Source organism: Podarcis bocagei (genome assembly GCF_964188305.1).
Source record: "Podarcis bocagei genome assembly, chromosome: 7".
In the NCBI taxonomy this organism is placed as follows: Eukaryota; Metazoa; Chordata; class Lepidosauria; order Squamata; family Lacertidae; genus Podarcis; species Podarcis bocagei.
This window is the reverse complement of record NC_138132.1, coordinates 84026705-84048472: the sequence shown is the minus strand read 5'-3', so window position 1 is coordinate 84048472 and position 21768 is coordinate 84026705. Positions and strand designations below refer to the sequence as shown.

General features: G+C 54.2%; 1 protein-coding gene across 1 annotated transcript; it reads left to right on the top strand.

The window, feature by feature from the left end:
* The first annotated feature begins 834 nt into the window (after positions 1 to 834).
* Positions 835 to 20978, top strand: FBXO42 (F-box protein 42). Its single transcript, XM_081203032.1, has 10 exons — positions 835 to 956; positions 7790 to 8077; positions 8453 to 8569; positions 9601 to 9735; positions 15555 to 15708; positions 16776 to 16886; positions 16998 to 17094; positions 17569 to 17625; positions 18418 to 18534; positions 19694 to 20978. Exons 2-10 carry the CDS (start codon positions 7810 to 7812, stop codon positions 20837 to 20839), a joined length of 2202 nt encoding a protein of 733 aa, XP_081059158.1. The 5' UTR covers positions 835 to 956; positions 7790 to 7809; the 3' UTR covers positions 20840 to 20978.
* The last annotated feature ends 790 nt before the right edge of the window (positions 20979 to 21768 follow it).

Sequence of the window (21768 nt, the reverse complement as noted above, 5' to 3'; positions counted from 1 at the left end):
TAAGAACGGACCTCCGAAACGAATTAAGTACTTAACCCGAGATCCCTAACCAACTCCCATGATCCCTAACCAACAGGACCAGTGGTCAGGGATGGTGGGAATTGTAGTCCCAAAACATCTGGAGGGCCGAGTTTGCCTATGCCTGTCCTAGAGCAAAGCGCCAGAAGATCCCTGGTTCAGTCCCCAACTGCCTGGGAGAGATCCCTGCATGAAGCCGAGGAGAGTCGTCGCCATTCAGTGGAGGCAGCCCTGAGCTAGGTGGGACAGTTGCCAGACTCAGCAACGAGGCACCTTCGCGTGTTCCTAGTGCGAAGACCGAAGACGGCGCCTAAGCGCAGCCTCCTCCTTCCGGCGGACCTTCCATGCGCAAGAGCAGTCTACCCCGCCGGTGTCTGAGGGAGGCTCCCGCATCCCGCTAGCGGCGTCTGGTTGGCTACAGGTTTCTCGGCTGACTCCGCCCCACTGAGACCCCTCCCCGTCGTCCCACATGGCGTCACAATCCCTCCAAAGATGGCGCGCGCCTGCCGACAGGGGTCCCGTTAGCCCCTCCCCTTCGCCCCATTCCATCCCCCGCCGGCGCCGCCTTTGCCCTTCCCAACATGGCGGCCGCGTAGCGCCCTTTACGTGGTGGGGACACGTGACACTCGCTCTTCAACAGGACTTCTCCCTGCCGTTCCGCCGCGGGTCACGTGTCCGGCGGTCTTGCCCGCGCGCGCCTGCGCGTTAGCAACTCTCGTCCCTCTTCGCCACCTCTCCCTCGGCCCCATCCCTTCCCTCCCCCTTTCCTCCTTCCCCGGCCGGGACGGCGGCGGCGGCAAGATGGCGGCAGCGACGGTGGCTGGGAGGGCTCAGGCTCAGACTCCGCGCGAAGGTGGCTTGGGCTCCTCTGGGCGCCCGCCCAGGCGGCAGGAAAGACTCTGAGGCGGCGGCGGCGAGGAGGAGGAAGCGGCAGCCAGGTGAGGAAGGGGCTCCCGCGACTCCCCCTGCCACACCCTCCCCCCCGCACGCGCACCTGAGCACCGGGAGGGAGGGGCGCCCCACCTCCCAGGAGGCGACGGGGTGGGGGGGAGAAGGGCTGAAGGAGCACTCTAGGGTGACCCCCCCGCCCTCTTATATGTGGAAGGGGACGCAGGTAGGCAGACCCCTCCCCGCAATAGACACCCGTGGCACCTGCGGAGGGAGATAAGGAGTCCCCCCCCCCATCCACGCACGTTGCCTGTTTTCTCCAGAGGGAGGGGGCTTCGCCTGGGCAAATGGGGAGGAGGGTGGGGTTGGCCCGAAGGGGCCACCCTGGATATCTCCGCCGGCCCCCCCCCCCCCAGCGTCAGAGGAATGCCTGGACAGACGTACCTGGGGAGGGGGCTTTTGGGAAAGGGGGGGAGCCTCATTAGCTCAATTTCCAGCGATGCCTGAAAAGGGGGTGCAGTTATCAAACAAGGACCCCCTTGTTATCAAGCGAGGACCTGAAAAGGGGGTGCCGTTATCAAGCGAGGGGCGGTGTTGAGGGGTTTCCACGCAGCGAAGGCTGGAGGGCGATGCCAAAAGCCGGAGGCTCTGACTGAGGCTTGGAGGAAGTTCCTTCTGGCCCAGGCAGGGCTGAGGACAGGAACCGCCTGGCCCCTTTGCTCCGTCATGGGAAGGAGAGTGGCCCCGCCTGAAATGGCAGTCGGGATAGGGACTCCGTCGTGGGACTGGGGCCAGGCCAAGGCAAGGGCCTCCTTGGCTGGGTCTCTCTCTTTAAGGTAGCTGAGCTGCCTGCCCAGCAGGGGAGAGCGAACCAGGGGGTGCCTCCTCTGCCTGCAATGGCTGCTGCGCTGAGCTGCGCCTCTCCTCTCCAGCCCAGAGGGCCCACCCCTCCTGTTTTTGCCCAGGTGGGCTCAGTGTTTTCCTGCTCCGCTGAGGCCCCCAGAGCCTCTTTGCCCAGCAGGATGACACAGGCACTGGCTTCTCTGCCTCAGCGCCTGCTCCTCCTGCTGCCAGAATTTGTCATGTGAAGAAGACAAATTCTGCTTTCACTTTCTTGGCTTTGCTTGTGCTGGTCTGATGTGGCAGAAATGGCCCTGCTGCGAGGGGGGGCATGTGGGTTGTTATTTTGTGGGGGGGATGCCTTCCCAGCAGCTATATTGAGGTGCAGTGGCGTAGCGAGGGGGGTGCAGGGGGGCCGGCCGCACCGGGCGCAACATCTGGGGGGGCGCTCGCACTCGCAGTGCTAAAATCAGTGCTAAAATCCACGGGTTAGGGGGCGCAAATTACTTCCCTTGCCCTGGGTGCTGACAACCCACGCTACGCCACTGTTGAGGTTTCTCACCGCTGTTACCCATGGGCACTCTTGCCAACTCCTTCTGCGTGGTGGCGGTTTTGAGAGTGGTACCTCCAGAGCAGGGCTTGGCACAGTGGGCCGTTGTTCGTTTGTGTTAAGTGGTATTTTGTGTTAAGTGGTATCAGAGAATATTCTAGATTCTTAGCCAAACGAGGGGTTGGTTTAAAAAAGCAAAACACTTTAGCCAAGAAATGGAAGTTGCTTGTTCTGAGTGGGAAATACTGAGGAAAGTTCTTGAGCAGTGTCTGAATTCAGCACCAATCCTAACACACCCACTGTGAACAAATGGAGGTGTCCCCACTCCCTGAACTTAACTTCAGCTGAGCCCTTGGAAGCCTCTTTAACCAGTCCAGCATCCTGTCTCTCACGCTGGCCCAGAGAAGTCACAAAAGCAGGTCATGAGGCCACACTTACTCTGTTGCCCCTTCCTGTTTGCCGGCCCACAAACTGCCTCCTGGGGGAAAGGGCCAAGGTGGCTGGTACTCCTGGGGCTGGCATCCTATATGGCATTTAATGCCCAAGTCAACGTGGGCAGGACTGGAGTGTAAACTCTGAAAGGAGGCTCTGAAGTGTTGCTCTGCTTGGGCAGAAATTACTTCAACCAGAGGCTGCGAGGGTCAGGGACGCTCCATGGGCAGGCTACCTCCGCTTCTAGGGGTGAGAGAACTGTATCTCCCACTTTTTGCCAGCTGGTGTAAAGCTCTTTCCGTGCATCCTGGGTGCAAATGTCAACTGTGGCACTTTGCAGTGGGACTTTGATCTCTGTGGGGTGGAGCACACCCTCTCCCAGCCTCACTTTTGGAGCAAACAGGGCTGGTGTTCCTCTGCTGGCTTTCCATGGCCCTCTGAGGGTTGGTCTTGGGTTTCAGCTCCTCTCAGCCGCAGCCAATCCTTGTAGCCAATGAGAGTTGTACTAAAGGAACTTCAGGGCAGCTCCGTTTCCCTAGAGTCATGGTCCAAGGGCATAAGCCTCACTTTTGGTGCTAAGCGGCTAAAATTCAAATCCACAACTAGCACGTTTTATTTTCACGTTGCAATATTTATATCCTACTTGATTGTAATAAACCTTGATGCCCATGTGAGCAGAGAGGAGAGGAAAGCACATGCCAAAGAATTTGAGGGGAAGGACACTTGTTTTGCATGCAGAAAGTTCAGCATCTCTAGGTAGGACAGGGAGAGACTCCTGCCCAAAACTCTGGGGAGTTATCACTGCCAGTCAGTGCAGTACGCAACTAGGTGAACCTAGGTGACTGCACAGAAGGCAGCTTCCTAGCTCCCGAGTTTGAACAGGATGCTGCATCCTCATTGAGGAACCCCAGAGTTCACCGGAAGAGACCCTGATCTGCTTGGCATAAGGGCCCTGAAGATAGTTTGGGGGAGGGGTTCCTACCACAGGGGAGGGGGGACAGACACTTTCCCCTTTGTCTTGTGAGGACAGGCAGCAGGTCATTCTTTGCAGTTCCCATTTATCGAATTTTGAGATTGATAGGGTGTTTTATTTAGAATTATTGCCCCTCTGTCGGTTGTGAAATTTGAGGCAGCAAGTATGATGAAGCACAATGCAGACGCAGAGATATAAATATATAGGAAGCTTTTGCCAGTTTCAGTTGCCTGTGGCTCTCGCTGTGAAGAGGCAGCCCATAATAGTTCCATCCTGAAAGGCCAACTTGTCTTGACATTTGGGCCCTGAATGGAAACAGAAGGCCTCCCGCTCAATTTCTTTTCCAGGATGTCGGTGCAGGAAGGAGGGAATTGATCAGCCAATGACAGCTGAACAGGAGGGCCGGGAGAGGGGAGAGATGTGGCCCTGCAGGCCTCTCTGTCTGACCCTTTGGGACTCTTTCAGGTCCCACTCCTCACTGGCTTCACTTTGCCCCTTCCCCTTGAGTGCTTTTGGCTGGATGGGATATGGTATTGAACTCTGATGGTACCTCACTTCCCCGGGGCATTTGTAGAAAGCAGCCTACTCTACAGAGGCAAAACCCACATTTGTTGCTCCACCCACTTCTGCCTCTGGCCTTGCCCACCCCACCCCCCAGCATGTGGTCCCCAGAACAGGGATGTGGCCCTTGGGCTATTCAGCAGAAAATTGTGATCCTTTATGCTTGCCTGTTAATTGAAACTCCTGGAAGGGAAGAGGCAACTTTGTCTCCCGCTTGGATTTTCTGCCTCTTTAGATGTGAGAAGGATGCAGAAGCCATTATTGGGGGGGGGGGTCTCCTTTCCGCGGGAGGCACTGATGGCCTCTGGCGATCCACTTGGTCAGTTGGCTTCTCAGCATCTCTGTTGCACCGCTAAAAACCTCTGCAATGGGGCTGCCAGCTGAGCGAACAGCCCGTTTTTGCAGTGTGGGAGTGGTCTCTAGATCTGTGCCCCCCATTCTTCAGATGTTGTATTGTGTTTTTACTATTTTTTGTTGGGAGCTGCCTAGAGTCCCTGGGGCAAGATGGGTGGCATATTATTATTGTTATCATTAATAATAATAATAATAATAATAATAATAATAATAATAATAATATGTTCCCTCTCCCCTGGGTCTCCTGCCCTCCATGGGCCATAGGGCTCTCACCTACCTTGCACCATTGCAGCAACCCTCTAGGGAGGATTTGACTTGCCTGCCCAAGAGGCCACTTTCATGGCTCAGCAGAGATTTGAAGGGTTCTGCTCCCCACCACCCCAACCCCATATTGATGGCTGATTTACGATTATCCATCTGGATTTGAGCAGAGGAGCAGTTTTGTGCAACGGTAAAGCAGGTGACTTGCTGGCTAGGTGTACAGCCTTTAGTTTTGCGGTGAGAAACCTGTAGCCAGTCCTGGGAATGAATCTTCTCTGGTAGGGAAAGGATGAAAGCAAAGCCTGACTTGCATGTGGGAAGACCCTGCAGGGAGCCAGAGAACTTGCCCTAAAAGCAGCAGGGGGCAGAAGCTCTGGCTGGATTGGGTCCCCCCCCCCCTGCTTTAAGACCTGAGAAGAGCTCCGCTGGTGGGGCTCCTCAGACCTTGGTGACTTTTCCCTGCAGGAGGACACACAGCACCCCCTCCCTTGAGGTTGTAGCTCATCCCTCCCTCTGCAAGGGCCGGCTTCTGCCTTCCAGGGGCCAGAGCAGAGATCTCTGTGAGAGCCAGCGTTGGACTTTCCTTTCTGCCAGCCATTCCTGGTTTGGGCCGACTTTGAGCAAAATGGGGGTGGGTGGGGGGCGTGGACCGAAACCTTGGCAAGCTGTCCCTGCCCCGGCAATTACAACGTCAGGCAGATTCCGAGGCAACAACCGGCAATTAAGAGGGTTGGGTTTCCCCTCTTTCTCCTCCCATGAAGTTCAGGGAATTTGGGCTGCAGGCTGTTGGGCTGCATTGGCTGGGGCGCCTGGGAGAGATGCACAAACACACCCCAGGCAGGGAAAGGCTCCTGGTGGGAATGGCTGGAGGCTGGGAAGGTTTGCATTTTGAATGCCTGCCAGCCCGCCTAGAGAAAAACCTGTTAATCGTAGAATTGCAGAGTTGGAAATGAACCCAAGGGTCATATAGTCCAGCCCTCTGCAACGCAGAAATTGCAACTAAAGCATCCCAGAAAGGTGGCTATCCAATCTCTGCTTAAAAATCTCCAATGAAGGAGAGTCCACCACCTTCAGGACGCCTCCATGAGGCTGTGGCAGAAAGCATAACAGGCCAGCCGTGAAGGGAACTATTTCTTACCTGATGGTATAAAGTGCTCTGCAGGAAAATAGTTTACAAAGTTTGCAGGAAGGGTTTTCACTCTCTCGCACACAGGCTGCGCGATAGACTGTGCATGCAGCTGGTATGAAGCTCGCAATTCAGAAGCCTAAGAATTTATGCTTAAAAAACCCAAGTTGTTAGTCCTTATGGCTGCAGGTTCACCCTCCAGCAGCTGGTTCAAACATGGCTGCCCCCTCCTGTTCAGGGGGGGGGCATTTGGCAACAGGCTCCCAGCACTGACCCATCGTTACCTCCAGGCTTGGCTTGGCTTCAAGTTATTTTGAAAAATACCAAAGAGAAGTCTTAACATCAAATGTGAATCCTTGGAACTGCCAAACCCATTGTCCTTTCATCTCAAACCTGTGCATCTTCCATTAATGCATTCCTTCAGAGCTATGGGTGTGTGCGGGGGGGGGGGGGGAGAGACCCTACCCAATTTTTTTCTGAGGGAGGGGTCTTGCTCCAGCCTGGAAGGGCTTAAGGGTATGGATGGAGACTAAGGACATAGCCAGGACCCCTCAGGGAGGGTTTTGCTTCATGACATCCTTCTTAGCAAGGAGCATTCAGAAGAGACATGTGTTTTATTTAAGCAGGGAGGAATGCAAAGATGTTGAACTTTCTAGCAAATCCTCAAGAAGGGTCTTAGCCTGTGAACCCACAGGGTTGGTAGCTGGAGCACAAACTATTTTCCGTTTATATGGATTAATATCACTATTAAAGCATTTCTACCACACAGTTTAGCCAGAAAGGCTCCCAGAGTGATTTATAGAACAATAAGTAAAACAAGGCAGTTCCTGCCCTCAGGCTGACAGTCTGAAAGACATGACACAGAAGGAAAATTGGGTGGGGAAGAAGGAGGAAGAAAAACAAACTTAGGCACCAGCTTTTAACGTTACAGCTGAAGGAGCCCTTCTTCTTCTTCTTCTTCTTCTTCTTCTTCTTCTTCTTCTTCTTCTTCTCTTTCTCCTCCTCCTCCTCCTCCTCCTCCTCTCTCTGGCCCTTGAGAAGGGCAATGTCTTTCTTTTATCCACTAAGTCACAGTCATGGGCAGGCTCTCTCCTCTCAACAGTCTCTCCTTTTCTCAGTTGGGGTGTGTGTAGGCATAGCACCCTCCTTTGAGTCCTGCTTCGGGGGGGGGGGGAGGCTATCGAGCGTGAGGCTGATGGAAGCTCCCTGAGGCATGCAAGGCACTGATATGAATGTTTGGAAGCGTGGAAAGGGTGAGCTTTGTGGGCTGGTTTGGGAGCCCATTGTAGGCCGGAAGGACCAGTGTGGTTAGCATATATGTGTGTGTGTTGGGGAAGATGCAGAGAGACTCTCCTTTGTGACTGCAGATAGGGTGTATTGGCCAAGACCTGCACCTGAGCCGTGTTGGGTGGAGGTCTCTTGATGCTCCAGGTCTTGTTCCTGCCCCCAAGGGTCCTGAGCAGGTACAGGGGACCTGTGGTGGGTGTGTCAGCCAGGCACCCTCTCCAGACCTCTCTGCTGTGCCGAGGAAAGGGCAGAACTGCCTGTCGTCTGAGGTGGGGCAGGGCCTTCCCCTCTTCCCCTCTCACACATCTCTCTCGGGGAAGCCAAATCGTAAGAGCAGCAGGCAGGTCGGGAAGCGAGCGAGGGAGACGGCGGCCGCCTCCACTGTCCGCTTGAGGGCGTGCCAGAGAACTGGGGACCTCTGGCTGGGCCAGACTGACAGCCATGGGGTCTGAATAACGTGTGTGGCTTTTCTCTCTCCGCCCCCTCTCTTGTTTTGAAGCTGCCACGTGGAATGGTGCCATGGCCAACTCCTCAGACAGCGACGAAGACAGCTTCATGGCCGTGGACCCCGAGGAAGCTGCGGCCGACGGAGCCACCATGGAGCAGGATGGGGGGGAGCCCAGCGCCAGGCCGGAGGAAGAGGGCGAGGGAGGGGGCGCCAGGCTCCGAGGGTCCATGCAGGAGCTGCCGGAAGAAGTGCTGGAGTACATATTGTCCTTCCTCTCGCCCTACCAGGAGCACAAGATGGCAGCCCTGGTTTGCAAACAGTGGTACCGCCTTATCAAAGGTACTTGCGTTTGGCGGGGGAGGACAGCTGGAGTCTCCCCTGATGGCAAGCCAAGCTTCCCCGTAGTTCACAGGCCTCTCCCGAGTTTCTGCTCCCAAAAAGACTCGCCCGGAGAAGCAGCAGAAGCAGGCTGCGCAGAAGGTGTTTGGCCAGGGTTCTCAGTATCCTGCTCAGCCCTTGGTTGGCAGAATCAGAGCCACCTCGCACTGCTTGAAATCTCGAGGGAGCTGCAAGAGGTGCCTGACCTCTGTGGTCAGGGCTGCCCCAATGTGGAGCCCCAGAGGGCTGGAGCCAGCTTGGCCTTGGGGCAGTTACGGGTCTTGGGCTGGAAATTCCCGGCGGTGATGCCTGCCTCTCTCTCTCTTCCTCCTCCAGGTGTGGCCCACCAGTGCTACCACGGCTTCATCAAGGCGGTTCAAGAAGGCAACATCCAGTGGGAGAGCCGCACCTATCCCTACCCTGGGACCCCCATAACCCAGCGCTTCTCACACAGTGAGTCCCTGGCTGGGGAGCTGACTACAGGGCGTAGGGGGGTGTGGCAGAGGCCTGCAGCCCTGGGACCCCTTTCTCAGCTTCCTTGCATGGAAGATTTCAAGTCTGGAGGTGGCCTTGTTTTCAACAGAGAGCAGGGGAGGTGGAAGGTGGGGATTGGGAAATGGGCCGGGGGGGATTCAGCCCTTTGCAGAGCAGCCGTGGGAAAGGGGGAACTTCTGGCTCCTTTGCCTCATGATTCCTTCAGGAGCCCCAGTTGACCCACAGGCCCATTCTCCCCAAGGCTTCTGGTGTGGGGCAGCTAAAGTTGTCGCTGCTCCCTGGAAAGTGTGCTGCCAGCCAGCTGATCGCCAGGGCCCACGGTGGATAAAGGAAAATGCTTCACCTGACCTCTGGGTGGCCCATCCAGAGAGCCCTGCAGCAGCAGGATCAGGCCAGAGGGACCCGTCTTGGCCTCCAAACCTTCCTCCTCCTCGTAGTCATTTGTGGGCAAGCCCTGCTTTCTTTTTGACAACCATCTTTCTCACAAGACAATGGAGTCACCTCCAGGGGTGACACTGAACTGCTGGGTTAGCACTGAAGTGACCCCCCTGGGACACAAGCCTGGGCAGCGGGCATGGAGGTCCTGGGCTGCCCAGAAGACAAGACCCTGCTCTCAGCCTCACTGAAGTGGTCCAAAGGGAAACAGAGCAATACCTTTGACAGTCAGCTGGAAGGAGGCGTACAACACGGGGAGGGGTGTCGCCAGCCATGTCAGTAAATGGGCAGAGGAGAGATGCCTCTGTGGAGCCTGCAGGTTCAGAGGCAGTCAACCACTCAAGGACAGTCAGCTTATGGGGGCCGAGTGCTGCTTGTGGGTTTCCTCCAGGCCACAGTAAGGCAAGAGGCTGCTGGGCCAGATGGAGTCCTCTGGGGGCCAGGGGTGGGCTTGGGCCTGGCTCCCATGTCTCTCCCCCTCTCTCTCAGGGTGGGGCTTGAGCTTGCCAGGCACTCAGGGCTGGCGTTCCTTCCTTCTTTCCTGGTCCCTCCAGGCGCCTGTTACTACGATGCCAACCAGTCCATGTATGTCTTTGGCGGCTGCACCCAGAGCAGCTGCAACGCTGCTTTCAACGACCTCTGGAGGCTCGACCTGAACAGCAAAGAGTGGATCCGGCCACTGGCCTCAGGTGAGAGCAGGTGCAAGCTTGGGGTTGGCTGGGAGGAGGCTGCCATCCTGGGGCCACCCAGAGGAGTTCTTTTTTAAAAAAATGATATTTATTAAGCATTTTAAAATTACAGAAAAAACAAAAAGACAAAGAAGAAGAAAAAACAAAGGAAAAACAAACAGCAATCAAACAATACAAATCAATAAAAAGCAAAAGCAAAAAGCAAAAGCAAAACACATAGCACCTCAAAGTCAAAAAACAAAAATGAACCACAAAAATTTAAAAACAAATCCAATATTCTCAAATCCTGTCATTAACTAATTTCATCGACCTCCTCACACCTCCCTTTTTTGTATTCTAGTTATTAATTATCACAGCAAATCCTTCCCATTTTTCATAATATTCTGTCATTAAATGACCTTAATCTATTTTAACCTTATCTTACTATAAAAAACCCTAAAACTTAAAACTTAAATCTTATTTATACCAATTTCTCATAACCATAACATATTCTTGCATTGTTCTTTTTAACCTTTCTGCTAAAGCCAAACAATTTCGTTCCAACATTTTTCTAATACTCATTAATTTTACAAAACAATCCTAAATAAATTTTTTTTTAAACTTTCTTCCAATCTTCATCCAACGTCTCTTCCTCCTGGTCCCGGGTTTTGTCAGTCCTTTCTATCCCATCCATCTAGTTCATTAACCTGGTAATCTTATGTCCGAGGCCCTTAAGTCTCTTCCATGTCCCTTCCGCAGATCTTCTTCATATTTATACCTGTACTTTACTTTGTCTCCTGGTCCTTTCACTCGTGGAAACTCCAACTTGACAGTATTTTTGTCCCTTCTCGACAGATCAGCCCCTTTTCCATAGTCCATACTGAACTCCATGTGGTATTTAAAAGCATGTTTCAAGGTCCCTCCAGAGTTGAGGACCCCCACAACCCCAAACTCCTCACAGCCCATTGCCAGACTTGAAAAGTCAAGACATCCCTGCATAGGGGGGTCTATCCAGCCCCCCATCTCCAAGCCAAACAAAACTCTATCTCTCCAAAACTGGCTTTTTCCAAGTTCATTTATCAGATCCAACAACTCATGTTCCTGCTGGGCCACAGCTCCCTCCATCTCTGCCACCCAAGGTCCAGCAACAACCTCCTCCCTCATCTGATCTGTCAGAGCACACTCCTGAGTTGATTCCGGGTGGGCTCTATATAGATACCCACTACCTGTCCAAAATTTCTAATCGCAACAGTCATCAAATCCGTCTTCTCATGTAACTGTTCCAATAAAGCACTTGTCTTGCAGAAAGCACGCACCAGAGCCTCTGAATACATTGTTATGCAAGGTCAGAAGTCTGTTCCCACGATCTTAATCTGTTTGCAGCTGCATAGCTCCCCAGTTCAAATTTAATAACAGTTTCACAAGCTCCCTCTAGGGGAAGAACTTCTATTTGTATCAATCTCTTTTCTTCTTCTTCTTCTTCTTTTTTTTAGCAGCAGATCTAACAACAAAGTTTCCTTTTTCAGATATTTTGTCAATATTTGTTCCTTTAGAATGCGAAAGAGAACAATGGAATCCCTATGTTTCTCTTCTTTTAACTGTCTGTCAAAAACATTTGTCTATAGTCAATGAACTTCCCCAAAAAAAGTCTGTCCTGACACCCCGTTCCCAGGTTCAAGACGGTGGAAAATTACTTTTCTTTACACTCTCCTCTGCAGGTTTAAACAATCCGGAAAAAATCCCCCCTCTTCTCCTGCTTCCGAAGGGGGTTCAGTAGTTTTAGATGATGAAAGTTGATCCTTTACAAATGATTTTCTAGACTCTAGTTTGCCATGTCTTTGCTTTAATCTATCTACAAGAAACGGAAGGCTGACTTCCTGTTTAGACCTTCTCGCTTCAATGCCAAATTAAGAGGAATTTCTTAATCCAATTTTCCGTTCTACTCACAGATCGTTGTTTAAAGTCCAATTGTCCAAATTTGATCTGCTCACAGGTAGTTGTTTTTGTAGCCAAATTGTCCCAGGAAATAGATGGCGCTCTCCGGCAACGGCTGTGCGGCTTCGCTCCACGGAAGAAGCAGTTGACTCTCAGCACCACGCCACTAGCCCCTCTTCGCTCTAGAGCCCGTAATTGGGTTCCTTTACAAATTGGGGGGGCGCGAAAGGTGCCCGCCGAGTCCCATGGTCACAGGCGTCATCCGCCTGTGATTTTTTAAAGGGTCTCCGCTTCGCCGTAGCGGAACAGACCTGTTTTCCGTGGAGCCAGTCCCTCCGGATCAGAGGGAATCCGCCATTACCTATGGCGCCACCCCGGAAGTGATCCACCCAGAGGAATTCTTGGCCAGAAACCTGGGCTGAAGCGGAGTCAGAGGGGGCCCCTTTTCATCCATGCCTCTTGGTCATGGGATGCAGCTCCTTGAATGCTAAGGAGGAAGGGAGGATGACATCCAAGGCCCTGTAGACGTTGCTAGACCTCTCCTCGAGAGGAGCAGGGAGGCAGGAGAGGAGGTTTCCACCCTCATTCGCCTGGGGTGGCAGTTGCTGTCTACAGCTCAGGTACAGAGCCAGAAAGAGCCACAGGCTGAATGGCTTCTGCCTTCCACACAGAGCAAGATGGGGGCAAGGGTGCTCTTGGGCTGCCTCGCTGATGTCTGGAGTGCCTGCCTGCTCCTAACGCAGGGCCAAGCGTTCCCCATCACTCTGGGAGCTCCCCTTTTGGGGCTTGGGAGAGCCGGATGAGGTGGCTCCCACGGCAGCCAGAGGGAGTGTGGGAAATGGGCGATCCTTCCCACAACCCTCAGCTTCACTGATGGTACCAAGAAGTTCCCACAACCACCCGGTTTTTAATAACAACAATGGGGATGGCTTTAACACCTTAAAAAAGAAATTGCTGCAGGAAATTGGGGGAGGCATTTCGTGGGTTCCGCTATGCAGGGGGTCAAGGACCGAAAGCTCCCCCCCAAAAAAAAACCTCAGGATAGGGTTTTCTTGCCACCATCCCTCCCGCTGGCTTCTCCATGGATCTTCTGTCGCTAATGTTGCATACAGTCATTTCTTAATTCTTTTCCTTTGCTGTTAGAAATTCCTGCTTCACACGGCAGCTTCTTTCTTCACCTGCCAGGGAGCGTGTTTTGTAAAGAACCAAATCTGATGGGGGGCCGTTGGCTTCTGGGGCACCCCCACCTGTCCTGCTGACCTTCAGAAGCACCTGCCCCATGGCAAGGTCTGGCTGCAGCAGCTGGGGCCTTTGGGGCAAGGAGGTGGGGAGGTGGCAAGCATCGCCACCCCCACCCCCCTTCCTGCCATGGAGTCCCCTTGCAGCTGGGGCTGGGAAGAGTGATGGGAGCCTGCAGGGTGTGGACGTAGGTGGGTGGAGAGGCAGGACTGTGGGGCAGGGTTAGACAGAACTCTAAATGCCCCACATGCAACCCCTCAGCCTCTTCGATTGGCGAAACACATAACACCAGTTCCACAATTACAGACGTACCTCGGAAGTTGAACGGAATCCGTTCCAGAAGTCCGTTCGACTTCTGAAATATTTGGAAACCAAGGTGCGGCTTCTGATTGGTTCCCAATTGCACAGGCGCGCCAGAAACAATAGTGGAAGCCATTCCAGACGTTCGTCTTCCAAAAGTTTGAAAACTTCCGGTTTTCAATTGTTCAGGAGCAGAACATTCGACTCCCAAGGCGTTCGGGAGCCGAGGCACAACCATAAGAATTCAGTTGTTTAGTGTGTCAGGATCTGCACTTTGGAACTCCCTGCCTGTTGACATCAAGCAGGTGCCTTCACTGTCTTCTTTTCAATGCCTGCTAAAAGCATTACTATTTAGACAAGCCAGATGCTTAGAAAGTTGAATTTTGACTTTATATATGTTCTAAAGTACCACTGGTAAGTTTTTGTTGATTTTATTGTTTTATCTCTTTGTAAACCGCTTTGAGGGGTGTTGCAATATGCCATCCACCCAAAGCAAAAAAAAGTGGGAGAGCTGATGGGTGCTAGTGGGGTGTAGATGTTCCAGCAGGTGGCGGGGACATCTAGGCGACACCCCTCCGCACACACACTCTGGTCTGGATGCTGAAATGCAGCCCAGCTGTGAGTCTCCTCCCTTGCAATGGCAGGAGAGACAAAGCTTGAGTTGGGGAAGGAAAGCCCCCCCCCCAGCAAATTGCCAGGGAGTTGCAGGCGGGGCGTCCTCAACCCCCCAACACCTGCCTGTCAGCCTGGCAGGAAATTAGGGGTTTTGTGCTTCCCCTTTCAAGAGCTGCCTGACGAAAGCATTAATTAACTTCTACAAGGAGCTGCCAGCTCTTCCCTCGACTGCTCCCCCCTCCACGGAAAGGAAGGAGGGAGTTCAATTTGCAGGCAGGTGGCAGGTCCCTCTGCTTCCGGCAAATGGGAGCAAGATATGCAGGCTATTCTCTTTTTTGGGGGGGTCTGTCATGACCACAGGGCCCCCTTGCATCCCCAACACCCCACCCCTTAGAGCAGTGCGTTCGGTGTTTCTCCTTTTCATTTCTTAAAACAAACCAAGAAACGGGTTCCTAGTCCTCAAGGGGGCAGACGTGGAACTGGCAAAAAGGGAGGGTCTGTGGGCGGATGTGGCCCTGTCCTGCATGCTCTGTGTTTCCTCTTTGTCTTTCTTTGGGTGCAGACAGAGGAGCAGAAATGCTGCTTTCTCTGAAGTAAAAGCGTAGCCCTTTCACACACACAGAAGCTCGCTGCATTCCTGATTCTCTTCCCCCCTCCCCGGCACTTGACAATGAAGTTTCCGCCAGGGAGGGCTATTTTTGTCCCAGCGCTGCACTGCCCTGTCCACTTCCTCTGGAATCCAGGGAGGCTCTCCAGGGAACTGTGGGATCTGTTGAGCCTGGGGGGGGGGGGTTGCCAGGTGCCAGGCTTTGCATGGTCTAGCTTTAGGGGCCTATTTTTGCAGTCTTGCAGGCGTGAGCTGCAAATAGCCCCATCCCCAATTTTGGTCTTGGATCCTGCTGGCAACTCTGGCCTCTGACTCTCGAGGTCGCCTTGGAAGTGTTGGTGGCGCCAAGTTCCCAAGGACGCATCTGGCTGCCCAGTTACCTTTCCTGCATGTATCCCCACCCCATTGGTTAGGACTGAAGTATCCCACCCACCAGCCCTGTCTGCTCTCTCCACGAAAGGAGAATCCTCTGGAGGAAGAAACAGCGTCTCCTGGCTTGGGAAGAATCAGAGGCTGGAGCCGCAGGCGCTTTCCTCTCTCCGTGTTGGCTGTCTCGGGGACAGGGAGGCATTATAAAGCTGTAGAAGTGGAAGGGACCTCAAAAGCCATCTATCCCAACCCTCTGTAGTGTAGGAATCACTCTGAGCCCAGTGGTTAGGATTCCGTGAACTTGCTTAGAATCATTAGGTACCACTTCATAGCAGCAGCTTCTCACAGTAAAAATCGGATTTGATAACAGAAATCGCCCGTTACTGGCAGGATAGGTTGCGGCAGGTGGCGTTTCCAGGGGGCAGAGAGCCCAGCTTTCTTGCTGACATTGGCACTCGGGCAACAGGAAAGGGGCAGCCCCAAGACTCCTCTGCTCTTGGCTCAACTTCATTTGCAGACAGGATGCAGGGGCTTCTTCAAAATGGGATCTCCTTGCCTTCTGACCAGGGCTTCCCATTCCACTTTGGAGACAGACAGCGGCTTGTGTCCCGCATTTCTTGCCCAACTTCAGGCAGAACGGCAAACTCTGGCCATTGCAAATCGGGTAGTTGCTGGTGGGTCAGGTCCTCGGCTGTCTGTGGCTTTTTCATCCATGTCTGTATCCAGGAAGCCCTTTCCTAAGCGAGGTCTGCTTTTCTCTCCCTCCTCCCTGCAGGCTCTTACCCTTCACCCAAGGCGGGGGCCACCCTGGTGGTATACAAAGACCTGCTGGTGCTGTTTGGAGGCTGGACGCGACCCAGCCCTTACCCCCTTCACCAGCCAGAGAGGTTCTTCGACGAAATCCATACCTATTCGCCCTCCAAGAATTGGTAAGAACTGTTCGGAACAACGGTCTGCCATTCTCAAACCTTCATTTCAGGTGTATAGAATCTCAGAACTGTAGATTTGGGGTCCCACGGGTCACCTGGTCCTGCGATGCTGGAATCACAGCTAAAGAATTGCTAGCAAGTGCCCAACCAATCTCCTGCTTAAATACCTGCAATGAAGGAGAGCCCACGAGTGTCCGATGGAGACCTTCAGAAAGCTCCTCCTGATGTTTAGTCAGAATCTCCTTTCTTGGAACTTGAATCTGTTGGTTCAGGTCTGGAGCAGCAGAAAACAAGCTGCCTCCATCTTCCATGGGACAGGCCTTCAGATGTTTGGCTGTCTAAAGGGCCATCACATGGACGATAGAGCAAACCTCTCTCCCGCCCCTCCTTTTTATTTATTCAGTGATTTGTACACTGCCCAATAACAGCCATCCTGCATAGATTTGATTTTTGATTTTTTTGCTGTGGAAATTGGAGCGTGAGCACGTTAAGAATTTTCATTAACTTATAACCCAGTTAACAAAATAACATTTTGTGGGGCGAGCGCACGAAAGATAAACCGAGCCAAATCCAGGCTAGGATGGGATGTTACGTGCGCAAGAGAAAGCAATAAAGCTGGTTATCCAGAGATCTGCGATAAGATACAGACAAGTGGGCCCAGCTGTGGGCAGCCTGAGGAAGTACCACTCCCTTGGGCCTGCCCACAAAAAGCACTCGCTGCTTCCAGGAACTCTTCTCGTGGTGAGACTGTTGTGGGTGAGCTGAGCATTTGTGGGACCCCGGGGTGAGAACCCGGAGGCTGAGAAGAAGGGAGAGTGTGTCCAAAGGAAAATGAATTAATATTGATGTATATTTATCAGCAACTCTGTATTGATGCAACATTTTCATATATATTTTTGTAATGTTTTGTTCAAGTTGCCCGTCGTTGGTTTTTGCACACCACTTGGAGATTTTAAGCAGTATAGAAATTTAAAGATCAAGGGAGGTAGTGTGTGTGCGCGTGCACGCTCGCACTGTTTTGTAGCTTCATCTTGCCCCTCTTTCTTCTCCTGCCTCCCCCCCTTCAGGTGGAACTGCGTGGTTACCACCCATGGACCCCCTCCCATGGCTGGCCACTCCTCCTGTGTCATCCAGGACAAAATGATTGTCTTTGGGGGGTCCCTCGGATCTCGGCAAATGTAAGTCCGTTCTTCTCCCCTCCCCTCTTCAAATGAAAAACACGATAATATCCCGCAAGACCACCACCAAAAAGAAGGCGGCTTCCATCTAAGGTTCTCTCTTTCTGGCAGGAGTAATGAAGTCTGGATACTGGACCTGGAGCACTGGGCCTGGTCCAAGCCAACCATCTCCGGGCCCACCCCTCATCCGCGAGGAGGCCAATCACAGGTGAGAGTCTCCTTACCCGCCCCCCCCCCAGCATCTCTGCTTGCAGTGAGGCCCACCGGGGGCCAAGGGTGGCAGGACCCCTTCCCTTTCTTCTGCGTCCCCTGCCTCATCCTGCAAGAAACCACCACCTCCCATCTCCGGTGCCTAAAAAGGCCTTGTGCCAAGTTAGCTCCCTGGTCTGCCTAGCTCAGTGCTGCCTCCACTGACTGGCAGCAATGGCTCTGCAGGAAGTCTTTCCCACTCCTGCCTGGAGATACTGCCAGCGGGGATTGAACGAGGGGCTTTCTGGAATGCCCTGTGCCATTGGGATACAGCTGCTCCTGACCTTGGGAAGGTCTTGGGTAGGCAGAGCTTGGCTTCAGTGGGCCAGGCAGGGGCCTGACCCAGTGGAGGGCAGCAGGTGGTTTGCAGGCTCCTGGCCTCTCTGGGCTCCCCAAGACTACATACCCACTTTTCTCTCTCCCTCTCTGCCAGATCGTCATAGACGACAAAACCATCCTGGTCCTCGGAGGCTGTGGGGGCCCCAATGCGGTGAGTAGGCCGTGTTGCGGGGGCTCTTCACTCCCCCATTTGTCCACTTTTAAGGCTCCAGTCTACTGTGGTGATGATGATAATTTATTATTTATACCCCGCCCATCTGGCTGGGTTTCCCCAGCCACTCTGGTCGGCTTCCAACAGAACACTAAAATACAATAACCTATAAAACATTAAAAGCTTCCCTAAACAGGGCTGCCTTCAGATATCTTCTAAAAGTTTGGTAGTTGTTTTTCTCTTTGACATCTGGTGGGAGGGCGTTCCACAGGGCGGGTGCCACTACCGAGAAGGCCCTCTGCCTGGTTCCCTGTAACTTGGCTTCTCCCAGCGAGGGAACCGCCAGAAGGCCCTTGGAGCTGGACCTCAGTGTCCGGGCAGAACGATGGGGGTGGAGACGCTCCTGTAGAAGCACCCAGCCAGATTCTGCGGGTGCTGCTTTCCTAGAAGCCACCCAAGACTGGCTTTCTGGCTCTCTGCTCCACTTAGGCAAAGCAAGTGAGTTGCCCTCCTTTCTGCCTGCTGCCTGTCTTTGGTGGGGGAGGAAAGTGGGGGGCGGTTCTGCAGGAGCAAGATCAGCATCAAAGGGGGCGGGATATTGGGCCTGTCTAGCGCTATTCCGAAAGAGGTCACCACTGGCTGCCTTTTGAAGAGCAAAGGCAGCCCTTCCTCATCTTGGGGGTGTCCCCAACCGGCTCCCTTTGCACCCCAGAAAGAGGACCCCCTCCTGTGCCCGGCTGACCCCTCCTTCCTTTTCTGTCCAACAATGCTAACCTGCCACCTTGCCCCCAGTTGTTCAAGGACGTCTGGTTGCTGCACATGAGCTCCGACCCTTGGACCTGGCAGCCCCTGAAGGTGGAGAATGAAGAGCAGGGCGCCCCCGAGCTCTGGTGCCATCCGGCTTGCAGGGTGAGCGAGGAGGGGGGTTGTGGAGGGGGGGAAGGAACAGCTGCCAGGGCTGCCTCTTCACCCACAGCTCTTTCAGTGTGGCGGGCTTCCATTAAAAAAATTAAAAGAGGGAGGGAGGGAAATAATGAGACCCCACCTCCCAAGTGGGTTGGTCGGCTAGCTGAGCTGGGATTTGAACTTGCAGCTCTCAAGGCCAGAGGCAAATGTGCCTTAGGCATTTGTGGAACATATGTACCAACAGTAGCGGCTCTCGGGCTTTCAGGCAAGGGCAATTCCCAGCCCTGCCTGGAGGTGCTGTTAGGGTTGAGTCTCTTCCCCTCCTGTAGCGTTCCCAAAGCAAGGAAGGATTGGACTCTGATTAATAAAATACACACGAGGCTTGATCAGCAAGACTCTGGGAGGAGGTGCATATAATAATCCTCTCCACCCACCGGCCCAGTTCGTTTTATTCACGAAAGAACTTTTTACACAGTGTTCGTAAGAACCAATCAGATTTCCTCTGAGCATTTCAAAAACCCCATGTGGGACAAAGTCAGATCAGAAGAAATCCTGTTAACTATAAAGACTACTTTGAGCATGCATACATATCTGAGAGTAAATAAAACAAGACTAGAGGAACGCATTCAGCAAAACCCTGGAGGTCATAAACAAGCAGTAAAACATGATAGGAAGGATGGCAAAGGAAGATAGGTATCTTTATCACCTTCATGTGAAACTTATTTCCTGGCCCTAAGATTAACAAAACCAAGGAAGGGTACATCAAAGCTACCTATCAACTTTATGGCCTAGGATGCCTGGTGCAGCAACCAGCAACTGGTCTGTGTCCTAGAATGCTTATACGTGCTTGTCAGGTGTAGAGGAAGCAAATGACAGAGGCTTGTGGGATTTGATCAGAAACCATTGTCAAGGAATCAAACCCAGTCCACGCAATGCTTTCATTGTGGACACAATGGCTTGCTTCATTTTTCATAATGCCTCATAATGCCACATGACCCCCAGACTCTGGATATTTGCACACACACACCCCTTGAGCGGGACTCAGATAGAGGAGGAGCTCAGCACCGTCCAGCCCCTGGGAGCCCCTGTTGCGTTTCTCAGCCCCCTTGCTTTGGGCAGCAGAGAGGATGACGCTGTGCCCCCTTGCTTTCTTCTCTTGCAGGTGGGGCAGTGCGTGGTGGTCTTCAGTCAGGCCCCCAGCGGGCGGGCGCCTCTCAGCCCCAGCTTGAACTCCCGCCCATCCCCCATCAGCGCCACCCCGCCGGCCCTGGGTCCCGAGGCACGGGAATATCGCTCCCAGTCCCCGGTGCGGACGGCGGATGAGGCGCCCTGCGTCAACGGCCGGTGGGGCACCCTGAGGCCCCGGGCACAGCGGCAGACGCCCTCTGGCTCCCGGGAAGGGAGCCTCTCGCCGGCAAGGGAGGACGGCTCGCCCATCTTGAACGGCAGCGGGGGCTTGTCGCCCGGCCCCCTGGCCACAGGGGGGGCCTCTCTGGACAGCCCCCTGCAGGCCGCTTCTCCCGGCATGCCTTCCGCCATCAAAGAACACGACCCCAATGCTGGCCTGCCCCTGGGCCCCCGGCGAGGCTCCCTCCCTGACCAGCAGGACCTGCGGCTGGCGGTGGCTGACTTAACCTGGGAGCCGAAGCCTCCGGCTACTTCCCTGGCCTGCCAACTGGACGCTGCAGAGAACAGGACGGTCAGCCTGGCCTTCAGGAACCCTCCGGAACAGACCAACGGCCTCCATACCCCGCCCCACACGGCCAGCTCCTTGGTGGGCGCCGTCTCCCCTAGTGCCCTGCGGCGGAGTCTGGAGGCGGTGAAAGCCCTCTCGGCCAAGGGACCCCCTACCCTGGCCGTCCTCAGTCCCCCTCTGGTCTCCTCGCCAGCGTCCCCTGGCAGCCAGAGCGGCAGCACTAGCAGCACGGAGGGGGCGGCGGCAGCCGCCCCCAGCATCCCCCGGCCCGTCTCCACCCAGGGGGACGCTCACGCCTTGCCCCCCATCGCCCGCCGGCTCGGCCACCACCCGCCGCAGTCACTGAACGTGGGCAAGCCCCTGTACCAGAGTGTGAACTGCAAGCCCATGCAGATGTACGTGCTGGACGTCCGGGGGGCCCAGGAGCACGGGCGGGTGGCCTGGAAGGTCTTCCACAGCAGCTGTGTGGTAGGGCCCCCCGAGACCAGCCTGCACACCGTGGTGCAGGGCCGGGGGGAGGTCATCATCTTTGGCGGCCTGATGGACAAGAAGCAGAACGTCAAGTACTATCCCAAAACCAATGCCTTGTACTTTGTCCGAGCAAAGAGATAATGCAGCGGCGGAAGTGGCTCCCCCCCTCCCCTCAAGACCCCCTCATCGTCGTCGTCCTCTTCCTCCTCCGTGCTCTGTCAGGCGGGCTGTGAATCTGGGCATCCACCCACCAATAAAAAAAAGATCTAAGCAACTGGAACGAATGTTCTTACCCCTCCAGGTCCCCAGCATGAGCCCAAAGTGCCAAACACACACACCTTTTTCCAGAGCGGGGGTGGTTCCAGACTGGAGGGTGGTGAGCAGGCCCTTCAGTGTACATTGCGGCTTTCTCAACATACTTCCAACCCCGTGGCAGTTGTGGAGGGTTGCCAAGGGATTGGGGTGGGCACCATTCTTCTCCCTGCTGTGGGGCTGCAGTGATGCTTTCCCCCTGACCATTATCCTTTTGGAATCTCCCCCCCCCCGTTCTTGTTGCTGTAGCCCCCCTGTAAGTTGCTGTCTGATTGATGTGAGTCTCTGGAGGCTGTCCCTTGGAGCAGGGTGGTTGAGATGTTCCTGGCTATGAGGAGCAGCCTGGCAGGGTGTGCTGGTCCATCACAGCAAAAGCAGTCAGCTGCCGGGGTGGGGGGCAGAGTGGCTTAAAGCAGTACCAGCTTATTTTGCAGATGCCACAGGAAGGGCCCCCATTGCCAGCCTTGTGTGTAATGAGAGGGGCCTTTGTCCATGGAGTCCTGCCGCTCCAGCAGGCGCAAGGGAGTTAGCAAGCAAGCAAACCTGGAGTTCGGACCTAGCCTGTTCCATGGCTCGTGTTGCAGCCTCCCTGCCTGCCTTTCTCCTGCAGCCGCTCCAGTGGAAATGGACTTGCTTTGGCATCAGATTCCCTGCTGGTTCCTAGAGGAAGCACTGACTCCTCCCAGCGGGTAGGGTGGGTGGAGGGGCCCTTGTGGCTGCTGCTCCCCACCAAAGCACACTTCCACATTGGGAAGGAA